The sequence below is a fragment of the Chiloscyllium punctatum genome, chromosome 11 (assembly GCF_047496795.1).
Source record: "Chiloscyllium punctatum isolate Juve2018m chromosome 11, sChiPun1.3, whole genome shotgun sequence".
Classification (NCBI taxonomy): domain Eukaryota; kingdom Metazoa; phylum Chordata; class Chondrichthyes; order Orectolobiformes; family Hemiscylliidae; genus Chiloscyllium; species Chiloscyllium punctatum.
This window is the reverse complement of record NC_092749.1, coordinates 61465155-61492047: the sequence shown is the minus strand read 5'-3', so window position 1 is coordinate 61492047 and position 26893 is coordinate 61465155. Positions and strand designations below refer to the sequence as shown.

The following is a 26893-nucleotide window of genomic DNA, read 5'->3' as shown; positions in this document are numbered from 1 at the left end:
ATACACATTCCTACTAAGCTTTGCGCAATTGGTAATTCTGGAAATATTAAACTTGGTTTCCATGTTAAGGTAGTATATCTGGAAACTTAAGCATGTCTTCTAAAGATCAGTTTGTAGATGAGGAACAGCAAAAGGTCAAGGAATATCATTTAGGATAAACAAAAGATTATGGTTCAGAGGTGGGAAGATAAATCAATGTTGAAGCACTCGATGACTAGATCGGCATAAGTGGAGTCAAAAAGGGTGGCACTGGAAAAGCACAGCAGGTCAGGCAGCATCCAAGGAGCAGGAGAGTAGACATTTCAGGCAACAGCCCTTCATTGGCCCTTGATTCCTGATGAAGGGCTTATGCCCAAAACATCAACCCTCCTGCTCCTCAGATGATGCCGAACCTGCTGTGCTTTTCCAGTGCCACCCTTTTCAACTCTGACTCCACAGCATCTGCAGTCCTCACTTTCTCCTAGGCATGAGTGGAACCAAGCAAAATATGTGGGGGTCAGAGGATGAAGTTCGTAACTTCAATTAGTGTCATTTCAGCTTTGAGGTAGGAGCAAAAACCTGACCAGAGAGATTTAAATAAAGTTTTGAGAATTATTACCAAGATTTAAGACAATTTACTCACACAGTTTGGAGAGAATTGGGGGGTCAGAGGCGATTTAGGAGCTGATTTTCACCACTCAGCCACTGAGTCTGCTCTGCCCTTCAAAGAGATCTTGACTCATCTGTTGATCTTCTACTTCCTTTTACTAGTTTGACCCATAACCCTAATTCCCTCAAATCATTAAAAATCTATCTCAGCCATGAATATACTTAATGACCCAGCCTCTGCAACTCTCACTACACACAGAAGAAATTTCTCCTTGTCTCTTACTTAATTGAGAGACCCTTTGGTCTGAGATTAAGTTCTCTGGTTTTACACTCTCAAAAAGGGGAATCAACTTTTTTACATCTACCCTGTCAAGTACTTTCAGAATCTTGCATGATTCAATAAAGTCCCTCTCACTCTTATAAACACCAATGAGTATAGGCCCAATCTACTTAACCTCTCAGAACAGTTCCTCCATACCCAGGATCAACCAGACAGCCTTTTATGGACAGCCTCATGTGCCAATATATCTTTCCTTGGGTAAACAGATCAAAACTGTTCACAATATTCCAGTTATGGATTTAATTTGATTTTTGTCATGTGTACCAAGGTCTTTTGTGCTTTACAGGCAGATTTTTAATAAAGAAAATGCGTCAGGATTACAGAACAGAGTGCAGGAGACAATGTTACAGCTGCCAAGAGGATGCAGAGAGGAAGATCAACAATAACATTAAAGAGATCCATTCAAAACTTTGATAACAGCGAGGAAGAAGCTGTTCTTGAATCTGTTCGTACGTGCAAAAAACCTTTATACCTTTTGCCTGACAGAAAAGGGTGGAAGAGTATAACTGGGTTGGGAGGAGTCTGGTGCTTAGCATAATTTCAGTGAGACCTCCTTATTTTTATACTCCGTTCTCTTTGAAATAAAGTCCAACATTTCATTAGCTTTCTCTATTACCTGTTGAATTGTATTTTGAAATTCATGCACAAGGACTCCCAAATTTCTCTGTGCTATAGCCTTCTGCATTTTTTCTCATTTAAATAATGTTCACTTCCGCTATGCTTCCTGCCAAAGTATATAACCACACATTTCCCACATTATATTCCACCTGCCAAGTTTTTGTCCACTGGCTTAGCCTGCTGATATCTCTTTGCAGACTCTTCATCAGCACATGCCTTCCCATCTATTTTTCAAATATCTGCAAACTTGACTGTAATACATTCACTTTACTCATCTAAGTCTTTCTAAGTAGTGTAAATAATTGCAGCCCCAGCATTGATTCCTGTGGCACTCCACTAGTTGCAGGTTGCCACTCTGAAACTGCCGCCCTTTATCCCAACTCTGTTTTCGATTGATTAGGTGGATGTGGGTACTGCAGATTATAATCAAGATTATAGTGGTGCTGGAAAAGCACAGCAGGTCAGCCAGCATTCGAGGAACAGGAAGATCGACATTTTGGGCAAAATCCCTTCATCAGGAATGAGGCTGGGAGCCTCAGGGGTGGAGAGATAAATGGGAGGAGGTGGGGGTGGGGCTGTGGAGAAACTAGGTGAGAGTGCAATAGGTGGATGGAAGTGGGGGTAAAGGTGATAGGTCAGAGAGGAGAGTGGAGTGGGTAGGTGGGAAGGAAGACTCACAGGTGGGTCAGGTCATGAGGATGGTGCTGAACTGGAAGGGTGAACTGGGGTAAGGTGGGGGGGGGGGGAATGGAAATGAGGAAACTGGTGAAGTCCACATTAATGCCATGGGTTGAAGGGTCCCGAGGCGGAAGATGAGGCGTTCTTCCTCCAGCTGTCAGGTGGTGAGGGATTGGTAATAGAGAAGGCCCAGGACCTGCATTTCAATTGATTAGCCAATCCTATAAAGCAAGAGCGATACTTTAACTAACACCTTTTGAAAATTCAAATATATTACATCCATTGCTTCCGCTTTACCTATCCTGCTTGTTACTTCTTCAAAGAATTCTAATAACTTTGTCAGACATGATTTACCCTTCATGAGCTATGCTAACTCTGCTTGACTATACAGTATTATGCTTCTCTAAATGCTCTGCTATTAGATCTTTTCTCATAGACTGTTCCACCATCCCAATAACAGATTTTAAGCTAACTGGCCATTATTACTTGTGAGTTTACATCCAAAGCTTATCTTCTCCCTCTAGATTACTTTTGGTCACCTTTTATTATAGAGTCATAGAATCATGCAGCACAGAAACAGATCCTTCAGTCCAACTCATCCATGCCAACCAAGTTTCCCAAACTAACCTAATCCCACTTATCTCTGTTTGGTCCATATCCCTCTGAACTTTTCCTATTCATTTAACTATCCAACTGTCTTTTACGTTTTGCAAGTGTACCAACATCTACTACTTCCTCTGACAGTTCATTCCACATGCAAACCCCCCACCATGAAAAGATTGCTCCTCACGTCCCTTTTAACTCTTTCTCCTCTCGCCTTAAATCTATGTTCCCAAGTTTTGAACTCCCCTACCCTAGGGAAAAGACCTTTGTTATTCATCATACTTATGCCCCTCATGATTTAAAAACCCTCTATACAGTCACCTCTCAACCTCCTACGGTCCAGGGAAACTAGCCCCAGTCTATTCCGCCTCTCCTTGTAACTCAAACCCTCCAGTCCCATCAACGTCCTGATAAATCTTTTCTGAACCCTCTTCAACTTTCCCACAGGGCGACCACAACTGCACACTGTACTCCAAAAATGGCCTCACCAACAACCTCAATATGACATCTGAATTCCTAAACTCAATGGTCTGAGCAATGAAGGCTAGCATGCTAAATGCCTTCTTGGCCACACAGTCTACCTGTGATGCAATAATCCTCAGGCTTACCACTGATCTTTCCCACATTGTACATTTTGGCTTTCAAAGCTGATAGTCCTTGAAGCGATCCAAACATATGGAGTTAAATGACAAAACCTGTTGTGCACAGAGGTATTCAAGTATTCAGCTGGGCTTGAGAGAGTGAATGTGTGACCACATCAAGGGGAAAGACAGCCAGGTTTTACTGAAGACAAGGATGTCAAAGGTAGAGGTGAATAAATGCTTAAGCAGATCAACATCTGCATGAGTAAACTGGTAAAGTGTAGTTTACAAGTATGAATATGTAATTGCCCTATTTCTAGATTCTCCCAGAAGAGGAATGATCCAGTCCACATGCATCTGGTCAAGTCTCCTCAGACCTTAAATGTTTCAATTAAGTGGGCTCTGACTCTTCTGTCTAGTCTTTATTCATAAAGCAACTTTATTATTGGTGTACACCATAACAACATGATATATATTATGCTTGTTCTTGCATTCAAGGCACCTTAATAAGCTGCAAACTAATTAAGCAAGCACATCAATTGTTATCAAATTTTAACTGTGTAATTATGATACAAAATAGGGATTATTAATTGACTAACTCATAAACTTTGAATTTTGGGTTTGATAGAAAAAAATAGCTAGAAATGAGCTAGGAAACGTAAAAATTGCCTCAAAAATAGCCAACCTCTCTGGAAGATACAAAGAAATATCTAATGGCTGGGACTCACTCCCATTTCTAGAAAAGGTTCTCGTAGGAGTAATTACCTAGACAGTAAAAATTAATCATCTTGAATAAATAGCTCACAATGAGGCCTTCAAAAGTCTCTGCATTGGTTCAAGGCTTCTTGACTACAGACTACAAGTATTGTTGAAACAAAACTTAAATTTGATACTTTTTAGGCAACGGTGTTTGAAACCCCACCCCACTTACATCAAAGGATAACAGGGGAATTCTGACAATGGACCTTCAAAACACTTTGTAAAAATAGACTGCCTCTATTATGAGCCTACAGATAGGTTTGTATGGGTGTAAGCCTATCACAATCTCACAAAGACATTACAAATGCCAAGTTCTGAACATTTACACAATGAACGTCACAACAGACCTACACGTTGCAAAGAGATTCCAAGAGCATTTTTATTTAATCAAAAATAATCTGCTGTCTCTATTTTCTGTCTCTGAAAAAGTTGACAATTGATGCAAACTTAAGGGACTGAGAATTTCCAATAATTACAACATTCACTACAACTGACTGCTAAACCACCTAATCAACATGAGCCTTAGGTTAAAAGCTTATACTTAAAAGACAAGGAGCTCTAAATGATATATTCTTTGCATTGGGCATACTTTCTTTTTAACTTTGTACATGGCACATTAGCACCCTCATCTGGAATTATATATAACAAACACAATTTATACTGAATATGGAGTAAATGTATTGTTGATAGATAATACATCTGAATCAATTACGTTCTGTAAATAACTACAAATTTAATTAAATATTGAGATAAAATTAAAATAATCCAAAATAGACAGGATAAAAAAGGTAAGGGAGTACATGATGAATGGTAGGACCTGAGGGAGCACAAGAATCAGAGGGACTTTAGTGTACATGTAGACTGGTCCCTTAAAGGCATCTGGCCAAGAGGATAAAGTTGTTAAGAGACACATGGAATATTTGCTTTTATTAGCCAAGGCATAGAGTTTAAGAGCAGGGAGGTTATGCTGAAACTGGATAAAATGTTAGATAGGCCACAGCTAGAGTATTGTGTGCACTTCTAGAATCCACATTATTAGAGAAATGTGATAATGCTGTAGAAGGTACAGAGAACAGTTACCAGGATCATGCCTGGTCTGGACAGTTTCAGTTACAAAGAGAGATTAGGCTGACTAGGGTTATTTTCCTCAGAGTGGAGGAGATTGAAAGGGGACAAGAATGAAATGTATAAAATTATGAGGGGATTATAAAATTTGAGATGATGTAAGGAAAATGTTTTTTACCTAGAGGGTGATGAGAATCTGGAACTCATTACTTGTAAGGGTGGCAGAGATAGAAACACTCATAACACTTAGGGAGTACTTAGATGTGTACTTACTATGTCAACACATACAAGGTTATGGGCCTTGATCTAGAAAGTGGAATTAGAATAGTTAGGTAGCTGGTTGTGACCAGGGCAGATGTGATGGGCCAAAGGGCCTTTTTCTGTGCTGTAGATCTCTATGACTCTAACTGTGTCCGTCAGTCTACATATGTAAGTGGGAAGTTTGGGTTTGAATCATGCACATTAGATTACCTTGTTGTTTAGCTTTGCTCTCAAGTTACAGTATTGATAATAAACTGTTAATTTTTTGTTTAAGCTGTAAATGTGATGCCTGATGTCTATTATCCTTCACTTCTAGTTAGGAACAATTGGACAACTTTGAAGGTCATCAAATGTTTTAATTTCACTGTTCTGTGAATTCACTGCTAGCAAATCTAATTTGGTCTGTCTCATAACATCAGAAAAATTACAGAATTTCAGTGACCTCTAGAGGTCAAAACAAGTAGTAGATTAATTGTATCTGTTTGTCACACTCAAGAGACATACAGCATGGAAACAGACCCTTTGGTCTAACAGGGCCAAAATGACTAGATATCCTAAGCAAATCTAGTCTCATTTGCCAGCACATGGCCCATATCCCTCTCAATCTTTCCTATTCATAGACCCATCCCGATGCCTTTGAAAATATTGTAATTGAACCAGCTTCCACCACTTCCTCTGGCAGCTCATCCCATACATGCACCAGCCTATCCGTGAAAAAGTTGACCCTGAGGTCCCTTTTAACTCTTTTCCCTGTCACCCTAATCCTATGTTTTCTTGTTCTGGACTCCCCCACCCCAGAGAAAAGATCTTGTCTATTTATCCTGTCCATGCCCCTCATGATTTTATAAATCTCTATAAGGTCACCCCTCAGCCTCAGAAGCTCCAGGGAAAATAGCCCCAGCCTATTCAGCATTTCCCTATTGCTCAAACCCTGAATCCTGGCAACATGCTTGTAAATCTTTTCTCAACTCTTTCAAGTTTCACAACATCCTTCCAATAGGAGGGAGACCAGAATTGCACATGGTATTCCAAAAGTGGCCTAACCAATGTCCCGTACAGCCACATGACTTCTCGATTCCTATAAAACTGACCAATAAAGGAAAACATACCAAACGCCTTCTTCACTATCCTATCGACCTGTGACTCCACTTTTAAGGAGTTATGAACCTGCACTCCAAGGTCTCTTTGTTCAGCAACATTCCCCAGGACCTTATTATTAAGTGTATAAGTCCTGCCCTGATTTGCCTTACTATAATACTGCACCTCACATTTATTTAAATTAAACTTCATTTGTCACTTCCCAATAGACTAAAAAATTGAAACACCCAGTTTAATGATTTAATCACAAGTGAAAACCACTAGGCCATGGGTGGTTAGACTAATTCTCAGTAGTAGAAGTGGGTGGCTGTGGTCACTGATTAGAAGTTGCCTTTTCATTGCAGCATGGTGCCTGCTGTTTTTTTATGATTTGCTACATGCAGTTGACGCTAACCTTGTTGTTCTTGGCTACAATAATCAGTAGAGACCTGAAATTGTGAAAGCTTGGTATTTACTTAGAGGTAGTCTGTTTTTCTTTAAGGGAGATATATTGTACCCCAAAAACTCTTTGACAGGAATTGTTTGAAAACTGAATCAGTGTTGTGTTCCATTTTACAGAATGCCAGAATGCAGTGACAGAGATGTACTAAGGTTTACGTGAAAAGCACTCCAGGCATTGGTGTGAGAGAAGAAACTTCCTGTTTCAGCAACAGAGGTGGCGGCCCTCGAGGTATATGCAAATAGACACACAGACAAAATAGCAGCAAGGAGTGCATCACTGTGAGGAGTACATCCACAAAAACCATAGAAACAGCATGGGAAAACATTTACTCATCTGTCACATGTCATCAGAGTGTGTCCAATCATAAAGCACATCAAAACTACATCGCTATGCTCAACTCACTAACCACCATCCACCTACTGACAATATAAATCAGTCTAAACCCTTTAATTTTGTACCACACCCTCAGATATTTAGAACTGTTGCTTGCTCCACCAACAAACTCTTTAATTCTGGCTGCTATTCAACCATGATAACTACATCACCCATACACACTGCAGGAAATTCGCTGATACAGTTCCCTCTCCTTTGCAGAAGGTGGAGTATAACCAAAGGCAGCAAGAAACTGGAGAAAGGTATAAGTACTGACACATTCTAACCCCCGAGGAGGAAATAATGCTGCCATCTTGAGAATAGTCATTGCTCAGCCATGGCAATCGGTAGTGCGTGAGGGTTCAATAATGAGGATCTCTTCATTCCTAATCCATCGTTCCAGCTGCCAGTTCTCTTCCATCCTATATTTTAAACTACAACACTGTTTCATCTTCACCCAACATGCAAACAAAGACCAGGAGTAGGCCATTCAACTCCTTGAGCTTGCTCTGCCACTCAAAAGTATCACGACTGAGTTGACTTTAACCTCAAATCTATATTCCTACCTACGCTGGCAACCTTTCATCTCTTTGCTCAATAAAAATCTATCTCTGCCTTAAAATATTTAAAGAACTCTTGAACCTTTTGAAAAGGTGAAGGAAGCAACAGCAGTGATAATCAACCTCTGCGTTTTAATACTGTGGTCCAGTTCTACAGTCTTCCATAAAAGGAAACACCTTTTCCACAGCTACCCTGTCAAGACCCCTCAGGATCTTAAATAAAAACAAAAAGCGCTGTAGTAACTCAATAGGTCTGGCAGTATTCTGGAGAGAGAAAGAACAGTGAATATTTTGAGTCCAAAACCTTCTTTAGAACCCTCAGGATCTGTATTTTCAATCAAGTTACTTCTTCCTTTTCTAAACCCCAGTGGGTACAAGCTTGCCTGTCCAAAATTTTCCTGTAAGGCTATCCACTCATTCCAGATATTAGTCTGATAAACCTTCTCTAAATGTTTCCAGTGCGTTACATTGTTCCATAAATACAGTCACAAATACTTAGCAGTACTCCAGATGTGGTCTCAAAAGTGCCATGTACAATTGAAACATGACCATAATTTGATCTTATGCTTGCAGCCTTTGTACATTTTGGAGGATAGGAAAGAGGAAATATCAATTTTGGACTTTAAAAATATCAGCTGCCAAATCATAAGCTAACTTAAAAGTTCGTCTGCTCCTTTATTTTCAAAAGTCCAAATTCCAAAACTGATGATAATGTATTATCCATATTTGTCACACTATGTTCCTGAGAAGGGGTTCTCCGATTACAGCTGACATTGCTGATAGAAGAGCAATTCAGTTAGAAGTGACCATATTCCAACTCTGATCAGTTCCTGGTACAAAGCCAGGCAGCTTGATCCAACAAAGCATGGGAGGCCACCCACACAGAGTATACTCCCTTCTCATAGAGTTTTTAAAAAAAAGTTTTCCCATCAAATTGATATTTCTCATAAATTATCCCGGCGAGTGCAAAACAAAAAGGTTTGTCAAAATATGTCTTTTTCAAAGATTTTCAATATTGAATTAGCAAAAGTGACCGATGACTACAACTTGTTTAACCAAGCAAGTCTATACTCAATTTTCAACACAAGAAAGAATTTTGTTTAAAAATCTTAGCTACCTGTAATAATGTTCAAACAGTATGAAGAGAAGTTAAACAAATACAGACAACATAAATTCACTCTAACATTTTTCAAAATGCTCTTTGTGCTTGGAGATCAATTCTTTTTATAGTCGTCATTATGATACTTTTGGCAAAACAAATATTTCATTAATTTGCAATAAATATATAAATAGAATGAAATACTTACATTGAGTTCACTAGTTCCTCTTTCCCTTGCACTTGTCCCTCTACAGTTCCCCTCCTAGTATTTCGAACCCATCCCACCACTCCAAGTTTTCTAGCCTGATCCTCTGTGTACTGAAATAAAATTAAACAATTAAAACTGTGTTCAATTGCTTTTAATTTGGATCATCTGGTTACTGTACATAGGTTTCTAAAAAAATACAGTTTGAAACTACATTGCTGTTTTGAGGCAAAGCCTACCAATTGATCTGCAATGGTGTGAACTAAATACCCCTGTATTCAAATATTAATAGCTACATCAGGGTAGAATTAGAACCTTTCCATTTGAAAGAATAAAAAAAAAGAGATTGAGAAAAAAATACAACTTTATATTGTGGTTTTCATGACTACCATATGTTTCAAAGCACGTTATAATACTTACAATACTTATTGAATTGTAGTCATTGTTGTTACTATAGGAAATGTAGAAGCTAATTTGCACGAAGCAAACTCACAAACAATAGTTTGCTAATGACCAGATAGTTGGCTTTTTGTGATACTGATTGAGTAATAAATATTGGTAAGTACTGGGGATAAGTTCCCTGCTCTTTTTTAAAATAACAGTATGGGTTTTTTTTAAACAAAACATCTACCAATCAGTCAGATACCAAAAAACATCTTTTAGTAATTTAGTGCTTTTATGTTATGATTTTCAATAGTTTCAAAAGTAAAATAATTATTCAATATACTGCTATTTAAGAGTGCTGCAGCTTGTGTGCCACATATTTGCACCATTGAGAAATACATATCCTTGCTTAATGATGATGTAATCTATTCTATGAAGGTCATGACCACAGCAGCCAACATATGCAGAGTACTCTCAAAGTCACTTGTCCTTCTTTATTATCCTTTGAAAACTTATACAATATGAATGCACAATAAGATCTTGTAACAATCATTATCAATGACAGAATCATTTCCAGAATGCATTGCAGGCTTTAGAAGCTATAGTACTGAAAGCTGAATTTTAAATCATCTCATTACATGAGGCATTTTAAGAGGGATTTTTTTCATCTGAGATAAGGTTTGGTGTCCTCCTTCAAGTGAAATAATTATTTAACCTCTCTTCTTGTTCAATCCACAACACAAAGCTGTCCACAAATATTAATTTATTATGACCAGGCCTAAGGGTAGCTGATGTGAAATCAAAGATTTATTTGATTTAGTAAAAATCCTCCTGAGGCTACATATTCCAGAATGATACAGTACAGAAGGATCACATTCAGCCTATTGAGAGTCTGCCAATTCTTTGAAACAGCTGTCCGATTATTCTCACACTCTTTCTACACAGTCCTATACATTTTCCACGTAAATATTTATCTAGTTCAATTTTTTTTTGAAGGTCACTATTAAACCTCATTCCACCACCCTTTCAATTCATACATTCCTGGTGATAATTCCACCACACTGCATCAGACTTTTTCATGTTACATGCAGAAATACTATAAATTATTTTAAATCTATGTTAATTGTGCACCCTTCAGAATTGTTTCCATATCTTTTAATACATTCCTTACTTCATCTGCCATGTGACTACATCTTTTACCAATCTTTATCCTCCTAAAGTCTGTTGTTATCCCCCGATTGAGCAAAGTGGAAAAACTGGAGTAGCACTGAATAGAAAGCTTCCTGTTTATCCAGAGGAGTCAAGATCAGTTGTGTTATCCTCATCTGTTTGGTACTGCAGTCAAAGCTCTGAACTACACTGCTCAATTTGCAACACAAGAGATGCTAATCTATGTTACTGACTTAGAATTCTCATTGGGACATGAGTTAAAAATAAGAAATTGTACAATCTAGCTATTGCTTAATTATTACTAATTAATTACTGAATTAATCGGCCACTTGTGGCACATTGTTAGTGTCCCTACCCCTGGCACAGGGAGGCCTGGGTTCATACCACTTGATCCAGAGGTGTATAAAACATCTCTGAATAGGTTGATTAGAAAAACAGGCTAATCTGCAGATTTGATAATGGCCCGTTTAGCATTAATAAAGTTAGTATTGAGACAAGAAAAACTGCAGACGCTGGAATCCCCACCACCACCTTGCCCTCACCACCCCCTGTATCTGCAGCGCCCCACCCCCCCCCCCCCCCAAACCCCACCAAACCCAGTTCTGAAGAAGGGTTGCAGCTGAAACTTCCCATCGCTCTCAGCCTTCCATGGGGGCCGTTCCTCCGACAGTCATTGGTTCACACCACCCCTGCCACCGGGCCCCCAGGTGCCTTCCCCCCGCAACCAGGAAGGGTGCAGTGCCTGCTGGTACACCACCCCTCTCGCCTCCAACTGGAGTCCCGGGCCGTACTTCCAGGTGGGGTTCAGCTGACTCTCTTCCATTGCATTGGGTGCTCCTGGTGTGGTCTTCTCTACATTCGGGGAGACCAGGCATGTACTTGAAGGGCGGCTCACCGAGTGTCGCAGCCGGGTCTGCAGTCCTCACTGTCGGCACCCATTTCAGTTCCCCCAACTTCTCCCTTTCAGGCGTGACCATCCTTGGCCTCCTCCATTGCCAGGACGGGCCGCAGCGCCTATTTGGGGGGGGGGGGGGGGGGGGGGCCTACCTTCTGCCTGGGCACCCTGCAGCCCGTGAGACCCAGCATTGAGTTCTCCAGTTTCAGGTGGCCTCCCTCCCCCTCACTGCCACTGTATTCATTCCTCCCATTGACCAACGAGGTCATACCCTCTATCTGCCTTCACCTATAGCCATTTCACCAGCCTGTCCTCTCACCCCCTATATCTGTAGCTCCCCTCTCACCCACCCCAAGTCCTAAAGAAGGGTTACACCCGAACCATCAACTTGTCCACCTCCTGATGCTGCCTGGCTTGTTGTCTTCTTCTAGCATTATAAAATTGGCACACAACAAATCATGATAAGTAAAATCACACAGGATTGCCTCAATGACATCTTCTAACAATTTAACAGTTTGTGTTGGCGAAGTTGCAGCAATGGATTAAGAGTGCTGCAATGTCCTTTTCCAACTCATCAGTCTTAAGATCACATCTTGAGGAGGCCACTGATCTGTGATGGTTACTAGGTTTGATCAGTGGCAGATATTGGTATTATTCCACTACTGTAGCATGAAGGCTCTTCACCAATACTAGCAGTCACGTCTTCAGTGGGCAACTGTTGACCCTGAAGATTTATCACTAAAGGCATATGAGGGTTGGAACAGCAATGCTATCTAGGACAGTTGAAGTAGGCATGCATCATAACTACACCGAGGAATTTAGAGTCACATCCGCACAATGCACTTTTTGTCAGTTACCGACCAGTTGAACGTTGATGGAGTTGACTGTCTTCTATGAAAGCCTCTGGGTGGTCCCAAAGACCTTGATGGCCACACACATATAACTGAGGAATCCAATGATGGCCCTGAAGCTGATGACCTCTCTGCCTGCCAGGACTTTCTGGAAATGCATAGTTAGCAGCCCTCTTAATTAAAATATTGGTCAACTCCTTGATTTAGCAATGAACTATTCATTAGGAGATCCTACACTTGTCCCAGTGAACTGGGAGGTGCCTGATTAATAACAGTTCAGTGCAACAAGAGTTATAAGACCATAAGACACAGAAACAGAAATTAGGCCATTCAATCATGGCTGATAGGTTTCTCAACCGCCTTCTCCTGCTTCCTCCCCTTAAGCCTTGATCCCCTTGACAGTCAAGAACCTATCTATCTCCGTCTTAAGTTTACTCAATGACCTGACCTCCACAGCCTTCTGTGGCAATGAATTCCATTGATTCACCACTCACTGGCTGAAGAAGATTCTCCTTATCTCTGTAACTAAAAGGTCTTCCCTTTAATCTAAGGCTGTACCCTCCGGTCCTAGTCTCTCCTACCAATGGAAACATCTTCCTTACATCTACTCTGTCTAAGCCATGCAGTAGTCTGTATGGTTCAATTCATCCTTCTAAACTCCATCGAGCATAGACCCAGAGTCCTCAAATGCTCCTCATATGTTAAGCTTTTCATTCCTGGGACCATTCTCGTGAACCTCCACTGAACATGCTCCAGGGTCAGTACATCCTTCCTGAGATATGGGGCCCAAAACTGCACATAATATTCCAAATGTGGTCTGATCAGAGCCTTATAGTACCTCAGAAGTACATCCTTGCTTTTATATTCAAGTCCTCTCAAAATAAATGCCATCATTGCATTTGCCTTCCTAACTACTGACTCAACCTGCAAGTTTACTTTGAGATAATCTTGGACTAGAACTCCCAAGTCTCTGTGCACTTCAGATTTCTGAATTTTCTCCCCATTTACAAAATAGCCCATTCCTCCATTCTTCTTACCAAAGTGCCTGACCTCACACCTTCCCACAATTTATTTCATCTGCCATTTCTTTACCCACTCTCCTAACCTGTCCAAATGAGTCTCCCTGCTTCCTAAATGCTACATGTCCATCTATCTTTGTATCATCTGCAAACGTAGCCAGAATGCCCTCAGTTCGCTAATTGTTAATGTATAAAGTGAAAAGTTGTGGTCCCAATACTGAGCCTTGCGGAACACCTCTCGACACGACTGCCATCCTGAGAAGGACCCTTTTATCCCCACTCTCTGCTTTCTGCCAGACATTCAAGCTTCTATCCATGCTAGCACCTTGCCTTTAACACCATGGTTCCTTATCTCACTCAGTACCCTTCTGTATGGCACCCTGTCAAAGACCTTCTTGAAGTCCAGGTTGATAATATCCATTAGCTCTCCTTGGTCTAACCTGCTCGTTACTTCCTCAAAGACTTCCACCAGATTTGTCAGGCATGACCTTCCCTTGATGAAACCACGTTGACTTTGCCCTATTGTACCATACATTTCTAAGTATTCAGAAATCTCATCTTTCAAAATGGGTTCCAGGATCTTATCCACAACCAAAGTTAGGCTAATTTGTGTGTAATTTTCCATCTTTTGCCTTACTCCCTTTTTAAACAGGGGTATCTTCAAAGCTACAGGCATTGGGTGTCCATGAGGCCCATGGGTCATAGTTTATCATTTAGCATGATATGCAAGTCCAAGACACCCTTCCTAACCAGCCACAATCTTCTTTAACACTGACATCCTGACACCTACAGTTCTAGTCTACACCTAGTTGCGTACAGCACACTTCTGGCTCCAGGTGAATCTTTCTTGGTGTGGTGATCTACTGTCAGTTTATTCTGCACCCTTCTTCACCATGCCCAGACAAAGAGTGACCCTCCTGATACTTTTCTATTTCTGAATCTTAGTCCTCCCTACACTCATTAATGCTCTCCCCCCTCCAGAGGAGAAATACTGGTAACAGTCCCAGGCCAATAGGCTGTCCCTCTCTCACATGCTGTCTTTGGAGGGGATCCTTAGATTCTTCTCTGGTCATTTACCTTTTACCCAACAATAATGAGTGTCAGTGTGCTTTGCTAAGAGGTCACCACCAATCCTCCTTGAGTCAACAGCAGGTTACCATCCCCTTTTAGAGCCCGGCTGCCACTGATTACCAATAGCCTCCTCTATCATCTGTTCCACTTATTATCAAAGATTAATGAAATCAAATACTCTATGACTGACTTCCAATGACACACTTACGGCCTTGCCTCATCACTGCCAGTCTAACCCTAAACTACCTTGACAGTGAACCCAATGGTTTTGTTGCCTGATCAAAGCAGCAACGCCACCTTGGAGCAGTTGAGAGGCTGATTCTGTTTGAATTCCAGAGCGGTACATTTTCTGTGTCAAATACACCTTTAATGCTTAATTTTAAACATTTTTGTGCTTAAACCCTACAGATATTTTCCAATTCCAGATCATTCAGCTATATCCAGAAATGATGTGGGAAAACTTCCATATAACTACACAAAATAATTCATAATCAGATCTGTGAATAATAATACAGATGTATTACATATGTAAAAATTAAAAGAGAAATGGATAAATATTAAAGAAAAAAAATTAAAAGGGTATAAAGAGAAAAGACCATGGGGCTAAATTGACAGTACTACATGAAAGCTGACATAATGGGCTGAATCGTCACATTCCACCCTGTTGAACTGCATACAATTAAAAAGGGTATGAAATATAGTTCTGTTGGAAACTTTTGAGTAAGACAGTCATGGATTCAAACCGTACTCCAGGACAAGCACAAAATCTGCCAGTACTCCATTACTGGAAGTACCATCTTTAAACAAGATTTTTAAATGGCCTCCTATCTGCTCCCTGCACATTCACAAATTTAGCATCAGGAATATTTAAAGTGAGATGTGCTTTATTGCAGCTCTGCTTAGGCACTGAATTATGCAATCCTTTTTGCAAGTTGGTGTCTTATAACTACCGCATTTTCAACAAAAGTCAGTAAATGAAAGAGGTTGCAATTATTCAGAAAACAACCTTCTTAACATTCAAGTTCTTTGGTAACCATAAATTCTTTTTCCCGCCCCACACCAAAGCAAAGTTGCAATATTAACCAGGCCTTTTTAATTATATAACCGCATTCCTATTTGGGTTTTTTTGCCTTTTAAATTACTACAATAGCTATTCTTGTTCTCATGATTTAAAAAAAGGATTATCCCAACATAACTAGCTTGTGAAATATATGTCAATTTTGCAGAATCCACTGACAGTTCCATGAGAGAATCTGTATATGCAGCTGTGGTCACAGTGCATTCTAACCATTCCTGCATGTTTTTGGTTGGTTTTAGGAGTTAGTAGTAAAAGATAGCATCTCTTGATTCCCACAGACCAAAAATATCTCTACCTCAGCCTTAAACATATTTAAGAATGGCTTGGTCACAACCATGGGGGGCCGGGAGGGGGCACCTTTGATATGCCGCTGGTTTCTTTACTTCTGATGGTCAGGAAGAATAAATAGGCAGTTACGTACTAGAAAATTTGAGTTAATTAAAACAAACACTGCTAAACTTTTGTAAAATCTATTTTGTCATTTTCTTAAAAAAATTACAATGACCACAATTTTAAACTGATATCCATTTTCACTTGGCAGAATATTAGTTGCTCTAAACCATGATCCTTGTTTAAAACAAAAGCAGAGCTGTATCATTAACAGTTAAGAAATTAAGTGATCCTCTCATCTAGGACTGGTTCCCTAAAATACAAGGTTCCTCAGTCACTGAAAGAAATGCTTGTTCTCCTAGAAAGTACCGTGTTAGGGATGGTATAGTGGGAGGATCAGTGCTGAAGCTAAAAAGTAGGAACAACTTGATTCATAGCAAAGTGGAAAAGAGAGCAGAAGGAGAGGAGCTTGGAACTGAGGAATGACATGACACAATATGTTCCTCAACTCAGAAACAATGAGCACAAGACAACAAATTAAAATGCAACTGAATTAAACTGACATTGAGTGTTCAGATACTGCCATCTAGGGTCCTAAAATGATGGACTGAAAATAGCACAAATCTTGCAGCTGCTCCTTGCAGGCTAATTTCTAGATTTACTTCTAGATTTCTTACATTTTAGTCACATAAAATTTTTTTGATTCTTCTATAGTCAAAACAAAGCGCATAAATGTTTTTTCAAACAGAGTTGGGTTAACAGAATTTTTGGAAAGTTCTACATATAACATACTTCTAGATTTATTACAGTTATTACATTTCATTGGCATAAGATTTTTATTCGGATGTATATCTGATTCTTTTACAGTCAAAAATGCAAAAAAAACCAAAACATGTGTGTGATTCTTTTTCTAAGAGTTCTGTTACTAGACCATTTGGAAACACCTCCATGTGGACAGCTCAGCTTTTCTTCTGTAAAATTATATGCAAAAATTTTTTAAAGTTTTTTTTCAAATTGCAGAGGAGAACTTTTTTTTTAAATAGTTGCGTTTACAGAGTTTTTGGAGAAGCCTACATATGGATGGCTCGGGAGTGCATTTTTATATCAGAAGACTGGAAACTAAATGTTTGCTGGACAACTTGGGGGAGGGGGGTTAAATTCGATTATTCAGATAAGTAGGTAATTTCTTTTTACGATTTCTTTTATTTATTTTTTGCATGCTTAATATTAATTCTTTGGGTAAGGAAAGGTAGTTTATTTTGCATACAAAGGTTCTATTGTAAACTGCTTCTTTTTAGGCTTAATATCGTTTAGAGGATACAAGAGACACAGAATTAGATGGCGAGTAGATTTAGAGAAGTGAATACATCGCGGATCAGTCAGATAGATGGGTGACTGTCAGAAAAGATAAAAACGTAGTTCAGAGGTCTCCTGTGGCTATTCCTCTCTCAGCTACAGATACTTAATTTTGGGTATTGTTAAAAAAGGATAGCGTCTCAGAGGACTACAGAACAGGCAGTGAGATCTTGGGCACTAAGAATGAATCTTCCGTTAAACAGGGTTTCACAAAATTTGAAAGAATTGTTGTTATAGAGACTTTCCTGTCAAGGACACGAACAGGAGATTCTGCGACAATAAACATGAATCGAGGATAGTATGTTGCTTGCTTTCCTGGTGCCAGGATTAAGCATATTTCAAAACATTTGAAGCACGGTGGCTCAGTGGTTAGCACTGCTGCCTCACAGCACCAGGGTCCCAGGTTCGACTCTAGCCTTGGGTGACTGTCTGTGTGGAGTTTGCACATTCTCCCTGTGTCTGCGTGGGTTTCCTCTGTGTGCTCTGGTTTCCTCCCACAGTCCAAAGATGTGCAGGTCAGGTGAATTGGTCATGGTAAATTGCCCATAGTGTTGGGGGCATTGGTCAGATGGAGGTGGGTCTGGGTGGGTTGCTCTTCGGAGGGTCAGTGTGGACTGATTGGGCTGAAGGGCCTGTTTCCACACTCTAAGGAACCTAATCTAATCTAATCTAATCATTAAGGGGAGAGTGAGAAACCTCAAGTTACTGTGCACATCGGTGGGAAGGACATCGTTAAGGAAAAAAACTAAGGCATTATGGATTAAATACAGGAGATTAAGTAGAAGATTACAAAACAGAACCTCAAAGGTAGTAATCTCTGGTTTACTCCTGGAGCCAAGACTGAATGAGGGAAAGAATAAAGAAGATAAATCAATGGCTGAGGAGATGGTGTAATGTTCTGGGATTCAAGTTCTTGGATGATTGGGATCGCTTCTGGGGAAAAAAAAGCACCTGTTCAAAAGGATGGTTTTACCAGGAGTGGAAAGAGACCAATATCCTAGCGGGAAGATTTGTTCATTCTATGAAGGGTGACTGTAAACTACTTGAGAGGGTGGGTGGAAGGGATCCCAAGTAGCAGAGTAGATAGAAAAATGGATGAGAATTGTTTTGAATGTGAAAAGAACAAGTTAATTAGAAAAGACAGACAAGAGCAAGACAGAGAACAAAGTAAATCTGAAGAATTAAATTACATTTATTTCAATGCAAGAGGTCTTACACGCAAGGCTGATGAACTCAGGGCACATTTGGGAACATGGGATTGGGACGTCATAGCTATTACAGGAACTTGGCTGAGGGATGCACAGAATTGGCAGCTCAATGTTCTGGGTTTTAGATATCATAGCAAGGACAGAAAGGGAAGCAAAAGAGGAGAGGGGAGTGGCATTTTTGATTAAAGAAAACATTACTGTTGTAATCAGAGAAGATATTTCTGAAAACTCGTCTAGTTAAAATATATGGGTTGGAATTAGAAATAAAAAAGAAATGATCACCTTAATGGGATTGTACTATAGACCCCCCCCAATAGTCAGAGGGAAATTGAGGAACAAATATCTAGAGAGATCTCAGATATAAGAATAATAAGGTTATAATAGTAGGTGATTTTAGTTTAGATTAGATTACTTACAGTGTGGGAACAGGCTCTTCGACCCAACCAGTCCACACCAACCCGCCGAAGTGCAACCCACCCATACCCCTACATTTACCCCTTCACCTAACACTACGGGCAATTTAGCATGGCCAATTCACCTGGCCTGCACATCTTTGGACTGTGGGAGGAAACCAGAGCATCCGGAGGAAATCCATGCAGACACGGGGAGAATGTGCAAACTCCACACAGTCAGTAGCCTGAGGTGGGATTTGAACCCGGGTCTCTGGTGCTGTGAGGCAGCAGTGCTAACCACTGTGCCACCGTGCCGCCCATAAAGCAGCTGAGGCTCCTTCGAGCCGGAATTGAACCGGCAACCTACGGATGACAGATTTGCGACACAGTACAGTCCTCCGCTCTACCAGCTGAGCTATCGAAGGAGAGCCCGAACATTGTTTTCCAAACATTGACTGGGACTACTACAGTGTTGAAGGTTTAGATGGTGAAGAATTTGTTACATGTGTTCAAGAGAATTTTCTTTATCAATATGTGAATGCTCCCACTAGGAAGGAACAAAACTTGACCTTCCATGGGTAATAAAACAGGGCATGTGATTGAAGTGATAATAGGGGAATGCTTTGGGTCTAGTGAGTGACACGGCATGTGACTGAAGTGATAATTAGGTAAACGCTAATTTACTGTAGAGAAGGAAGTGGATGCTACAGAACTCAGAGAAACAAATAGTAATGTCTTGACAACAGTTCACATTGCAAAAGAGGAAGTGCTGGAGGTCTTATAAAATACAAAGTTGGTTAACTCTCTGGGACCTGACCTATTGCATACAGGATATTGTGGGAAGCTAGGGAGGAAATTGCAGAAATATTTGTATTATTTGTAACTACAGGTGAGGTGCCAGATTACTGGATACCAGCTAATGTTTGTCTTTTTGTTTAAGAAACAATCTACGGAGAAGACTAGGAACTATTGACCTGAGAGCCTGACTTTGATGGTGCATATGTTGTTGGAAGTGATTCTGAAAAGCAGATTTTTAGAGCATTTAGAGAGGCAAGGAATGATTAGGAATAGCCAGCATGATTTGTGTGAGGACAGTTGAGTCTCACAAACTTGACTGACTTTTTTGAGGAAGTAACCAGGGAGATGATGAGGCCAAAACAGCAGGCATTGTTTATTTGGAAGTTAGTGAAACCTTTGACAAAGTTCTGCAATACAGACTAATTAATAAAGTTAGGATACATGGAAGTCAGAGTGAGCTTGCCAACTGGATGCAAAATTGATTAATGGCAGGAGATAGTGTGATGGTGGAGGGTTGTTTTTCAGCAGTGTTTTATAGGGATTGGTGCTGGTCCACTTTTGTTTGTAATTTATATAAATGATTTAGAAGATAACATAGGTGGTGTGGTTAGTAAGTTTACATATGACACCAAAATTGATGGTATTGTGGACACTGAAAAAGATTATCTAAGATTACAAAGAGATTGTGATCAATTGGGTCAATGGGTTGAAGACTGGCAGATGGAGTTTAATTTGGATAATTACAAGGTATTTATTCCTGATGAAGGGCTTTTGCCCGAAACGTCAATTTCGCTGCTCGTTGGATGCTGCCTGAACTGCTGTGCTCTTCCAGCACCACTAATCCAGTATTTGCTTTCCAGCATCTGCAGTTATTGTTTTTACCTACAAAGTATTGCAAGCTTAGTAATACCTCTCCTATAGTAGGGCAACTAGAAGAGGCCTCCCCTCATGTCTGACACAATGTCCTAACTCCTATACTCAAAGGCCTGAGCAATGAAGGGAAGCGTGCTAAATGCCTCCTTAAGCAACCTACCTATAAGTGACACAAACTTCAAAGGAATATGTGCCTGAACCCCTAGATCTCTCTGTTCTATTACACTTCTCAAGGCCCTACATTTAATTGTCTAAGTCGTGCCCTTGTTTGTTTTCTCAAAATGCTACAGGTGGGATATTATTAACCTGGAAAGGGCTCAGGAGAGATTTACCAAGATGTTGCAGGAATGGAGGGTTTGAGTAATGAAGAGAAGCTGAGACTTTTCTCACTTGAGCAAAGGAGGCTGAGGGGTGACCTTATATAGGTTTATAAAATTATGAGGGATGTAAAATTATGAGGTGGCTTTTGCGTAGAATGGGGGACTCCAAGACTAGGGAGCATATTTTTAAGGTGAGGAGGACAATTTAAAACGACATGAAAGACAATTCTTTTAAGAAAACACAGTGGTCTATACGTGGAATTAACTTCCAGAGGAAGTGGTGAATGCGAGTACAGTTACAATGTTTTAAAGACACCTGGGTAAGTACATGAACAAAAAATGTTTGGAGGAATATGGGCCAAGCTCAGACAGGTGGGACTAGTTTAGTTTGGATTATGGTCGGCATGGACTGGCTGGACCAAAGGGTCTATTTCCGAGCAGTATGACTCTATCGGGCTATCACTTTGGTATCAGTGTGTGTTGAACAGTGGAGGTGATGTGTTATAAAGCTGAAGGTGTGTACTGTACCTTTAAGAGGGAATGAATGCTGTTTTGCAATGAGAGTTTACAAGCACCTGTCATATAACTGGCTAGTAGTCTTAGAGTGTACTGGAAAATTGAAAATATATACCATTGCGCTGTGAAATAGATACCGTAGTTGTTTTGACAACAATTTGAATCTAACCAATCCGTTTAAATTATGTCCCAGGATACAAAAACCAAATTGAGTTTGAATTTATTGTTTTTGCCAACCTTGAACCAATGAGATGATCTGATGTTGGGGGAAAAAGAAGCAAACATTTGAAAGTTAGACAGAGAGTTAGCTGCCATCTAGAGAGAGAGGCTGCCATTCAAAACACTCTCTATCAAAGGTACCTTTTTCATATGAAACTCCTTTGCAGCAAAAGACCGAAGACGGCTCAGGGAGATCTTCAGCCAGAGAAAGATAGACACAGATGACAACAGCCACTGCGTGTTTTTTTTAAATTAATTTGGTGTAATTTTAATACGTGTTTTTATGGGAATGGTATATTGTTATAGAGTTGGAGGCAGACAACAAGCATTTAAGAGAAAGGAGGCGTAGAATTGTAAGTGGTTGTTAGAGTTAAAGAATAAATTGACTTTTTTTCTTTAAATAGTGGAATTTGGGAGTTCTCTGTCACACATTCTTTAACAGGTTACGAGGCGAGGTCAGCTTTTCTGGGTGTTTGGTTTAATTAACAGAAGGGTTCACCATTGTGTCATAACAGAAGCAACAACAGGTATTATTTATTAAAAGAATTAGAAGTTACCCATAAACTCAAAAAAATGTTTATCCCAACAAATTACAAACCTCTGCTTTACTGACTTTTAAGAATATTAAATGATTCCGCAGCAGTCATCTTACCATTCTGAAACAGACCCCTGTGGAAAAAGAAAAAGTATAGATCAACCATGTAATCCCACTAAAACAAAAAGCCAATGTAATAAATTAGATGATTTCATATCAGGTTCGTTTCAAGCACATAGAATTAAACATCTGCAAATGGCCTCTGCCTGCTTTCCACCAATGTTATTTCCTAAATTTTACATTACTTTTTCCACAAGTTGTGGACATTACTGACTGGGCCAGTTTTTATTGCATTTTCTTAATGACTGTTGAGATGGTGGCTATTAGCTGCTTTCTTGAATATTCCAATTGTTTTCATGTTGACTTAAAATCATAAAACTTCCTAATTAAACCTTTGAAAAAATCCTCTGTAAACATTTTATAATTGGAAACTCTAAAATTACAAGGAATTCATAATAAATATTCCATACACACAATGAAAACACCCAATTTTTTCAAAAGAATTTCCCAGATTTTCCTCCAACTCAAAATTTCTGTAATGGAAACTTCATTTCCCCATGCACAAGTGACAGTTAAATGGAGTTTGTGGCTGGTTCCTTCTTAGCCCTAACTTAAAATGTCTGATATTTCAAATGGATGAGGTATCCATTTGAGTCAGGCCATTTGAATTAGAGTCCAATTGGTATCAAGAGAACATGGACTTAATTTGCAGCAGATGATGAGTGGGGTTCACTTTAATCAACCATGATTGAAGACAGAGGTTAGTACAGTTAGATTTTCCTATATGTGATAATGAGGAATCTCAGTGTTTCTCTGGACTTTATAATGAACGTACCATTCTCTCGTCACAAATAGTTCCCACCTTGCAAACTGCTGATTATTCCAGATATTTCCATATCTCCCCCTTTTCTGGCATTAAATGTCTTTCAAACCAAATTCATTAGTTTACAAACTTTCTGGACAAAGCCCTGCCAAAAAAATTTAGCCTCTCTAAATAAGGGAATGGCACTGACAGACTTTAAAAAAAACTGACTTTCTGTTCCTTTGATGATATCTCTCTTTTCTTCTATATCTGTTTCTGTCTTGTGGAGATGCTAGCCCTTTATCTGGTTACACATCCTACACTTTTTTTACCCTCTTCCCTCCCAGAATAACGGACTTTAGGAAATTTTATTTCTTTTCACTCTCCTTTTTCATCTTCCACAATGCCCTCTTTCACAAGTTGGCAAGCCAAAAGCATGTCAAGCTGACAAATGGATCAATAAATAGATTGACAACTTGGGCTGAACAGATAAGCTTGGGGTATCTTAAAAAGGACAAGCAGGGAATGGTTGTAGTGTGGGGCTTTTATGGCAAATGCCTGCATCGAAAATATTTGGTCTAAAAGTATAAACTGTATTTGAAGCAGGTAGGCCAGAAGTCAATGGAGCAAGCAAGCGCTCAGGATAAGTGGATAGTCAAGCAAGCATTCAGAAAAGGCCATTGGGATATCTTTGAAACCCAAGTTGCTTCCTACCCCTCGGTGCCTGCTTCCCAAGATCTGCAAACAAAACTGTCTTGATAAACAGTGTTTTCAGCCTGTTCTTGTCCCACCAAGCTAAGCTTTTCTACTTGCCTTTCCTTTTCCTTCCTCGTCTCTCGCTCTTCATCCCCCGCCAACCAACCCTCATATCTGCAACATTTTAATGCCTTCTAATACATTGTCCTTTTCCAGCTTCCAAGCCCTAACAGTCTCCATTTCTCCCATGATGCTTGGGACTTCGAAACCTCCAATTTCTACCAGGACACTTCTGTGAGGCTTCCTCTTCTTCCTGGAATGGAGGGCCAAACAATTCCCATCCACCACACTCTTGTCACCAAACTAAGACTTATTCTTATACTGAACAGAAACTATTGTGTTGAGGAAGCAGGGAGGCTGTACAAGGGATTTGTCCACACTCTTAGCCTGTCTAAGTGGTGGCTGATGGAACACAATGTGGGAAAGTGAGAGATTGCGCACTTTAGTAGAAAAACTAGACATGTTGTGGAAGTGCCGATGTTGGACTGTAATAGATAAAGTTAAAAATCTCACAACACCAGGTTATAGTCCAACAGGTTTATTTGGAAGTACAAGCTTTTGGAGCACTACTCCTTCAACACGTAGAATAGAGGCACAGACTATCTTCTAAGTGGGGAAAACGTTTGGAAATCTGAAGCACAAAGGGACTAAGGAGTCCTATTTCAGCATTCTCTAAGGTAACATGCAGGTTTTTTTGGTGATTAGAAAGGCAAATGCAATGTTAGCAATCATTTCATGAGGTCCACAATACAAGGGCAGACATGTACTACTGAGACTATCCAATGTTGTCATCTGACCACATTTAGAATATTGTGAGTGGTTACAGGTCCCGTATCTAAGGAAGGATATGCTGGCCTTCGAAAGCTTTTCAGAGGAGGCTTACAACAATGATCCCTGGGATGAAGAGCTTATCATGAGGACTCTAGGTCTGAACGTGTTGGAATTTAGAAAGATTGGGGTAGGGAAGGCAGATCATAGTACAACTTACACCAGAATACGTAAAGGCCAGGATAGAGTAGATATGGAGAAGATATTTCCACTGGTAGGAGAGACTTGTACCTGAGGGCACAGCCTCAGAATGAAAGGACAACATTTTAAGAATTGAGATGAGGAAGAATTTCTTCAGCCAAAGGGTAATGTATCCATGGAATAACTTGTCACAAACGGCTCTGAAGACCGTGTATTTATGACACAGACAATCAGATTCACACAGTACAGAAACAGACACTTTAGTCCAACTCGTCCAGACTAACCAGACATCCCAATCTGACCTAGTCCAATTTGCCAGAACTTGGCCTATACCCCTCAAACCCATCACTATTTGTATACCCATCCAGATACCTTTAAAATATTTAATTATATACACCTCCACCATTTCCTCTGGCAGTTCTTTCCACACATGCACTCTCTGCATGCAAATGTTACCCCTCAGGTCCTTTTAAATCTTTCCCCTCTCACCTTAAACCCTATGCCATCTAGCTTTGGACTCCACCACCCTAGGAAAAAGATCTTGCCTATTCACCTATCCATGCCCCTTATGAGTTTGTAGACCTCTGTAAGGTCAGCCCTCAAGTTCTTGATTAGTAAGGGGATCAAATGTTACAAGGAGAATGCAGGAGTGTGGGGTTGAAAAATATATCACCCCTGATCCAGTAGCAGAGCAAACTTGATGGGCCAGATGGCTTAATTCTGCTCCTGCATCTTATGATCCTTTCATCTAATCCAAATAAGTATAAGATGGAAAACCATTTGGGTCCTGACCATGCCCATTTTTTCATGGAATACATTCTTCAATCTAATTCTACTCGGGTCCACTCTCTCCATTTCATAACTTTTTGGTATTGTTTGTTGCTGTCACTCAGAACTGGAAAAAGTAATCATCTTGGTTTCAATTTTTCACTCATTTTGCTTTAACGTGGTCCATTTCCAACTCTTCTCATCCTTCCCTGGACTTCTCTATCACCATTCCGGAGGATTGACTATAACCAAAAGAGACTACTTTCTTCCCCCAAACTTCCTGAAATGTCTCTCCACCATTCTCCCAGTTTCTCCATCTCATGTTCTTACAATGCCAACTTACACAGCAGTGGTTCCAATTTATTTTCCTTTTCCACAACCCTTCAACCTTATTTGCAAGGACCATGAACTATAATTCTTCAATTTTTGCTCTCGCGCTGTCCTTTCCCTTCAAGAATCAAGTGTATTTTCCTTTCCACCTCACCAGTCTGCACATTCACAGATTGTCCTCCATTATTTTCACTGCTCAGAGTGAACAAAATTCAAACACATCTTCCCTTCTTTTTTAGCATTCCAAATGTGCTATTCCCTTAATTATTTGCCCACTTCTCTATCAAACACCCTCAAGCCTTCCACCACACCTTTCCACGCAAACACAGAAGTAAAAAAAACTACCATATGCTTCCTCCCTTCACTCCATCTGGTACCCCAATCACTCCTCACAAGAGAAATGGCAATTTACTCAAATTTTAAAATTTAATATATTGTATTTACTGCTCATGACCAAAGCCTGTAATTGGTGTTCCGGCTTCAACAGCCTGCTCACCAGAGAAGCAGTCTTCAAGTCAATTAAGAGTTCGTGCATGTAAAAATGTGAACTTGAAACAGATTTGCATTAAGGCAAACCCAGTGCCCAAAATACTCAGGACTCCTGTTCCCTAGCTCTATTGGGAAAGTTCAGCCCATTACCTCTGCTTCGCTTTCCACAAATAGTGCCTGGTCTCCAGTGTTTCCAGAGTTCCCCCCACCACCAACCTTCTGTGTCAGAAATATGCAGTCCTGCATTTTTTCTGTGAAATGAAAATGCAGTGGATGGCAACAAACTGGAAATCAATGTAACTATTCTTCACATTTCTTAAGACTTAGGGACTACAAGCAACCAAATCCAGGCCTAGACACAAAATAAAAGACCAACCAGAGTTATATTCTTCAGAGAATGCAGTAAACGTTATCACAGATTTTGGGAGAAATGAG

The 26893-nt window shown here is 40.0% G+C and overlaps 1 protein-coding gene and 1 non-coding gene across 8 annotated transcripts in view; both read right to left on the bottom strand.

Moving 5' to 3' along the window:
• The window catches only part of LOC140483033 (acylphosphatase-2-like), a 112980-nt gene that overhangs the window by 84597 nt on the left and 1490 nt on the right, over nt 1-26893 (bottom strand). For 6 of the 7 annotated variants that reach the window (XM_072580916.1, XM_072580917.1, XM_072580920.1 and 3 more), the window contains exons 2-3: nt 22402-22418; nt 9273-9382 (exon numbers count right to left, since the gene is read on the bottom strand). In XM_072580916.1, coding sequence (XP_072437017.1) covers nt 9273-9382; nt 22402-22418 — 127 coding nt within the window. The remainder of the gene's footprint in view (nt 1-9272; nt 9383-22401; nt 22419-26893) is intronic. The other variant, XM_072580922.1, reaches the window with a different exon arrangement.
• trnay-gua (transfer RNA tyrosine (anticodon GUA)) lies at nt 19359-19448 on the bottom strand. The gene is given in 2 exon segments: nt 19359-19394; nt 19412-19448. It is a non-coding gene; the product is annotated as a tRNA-Tyr (tRNA).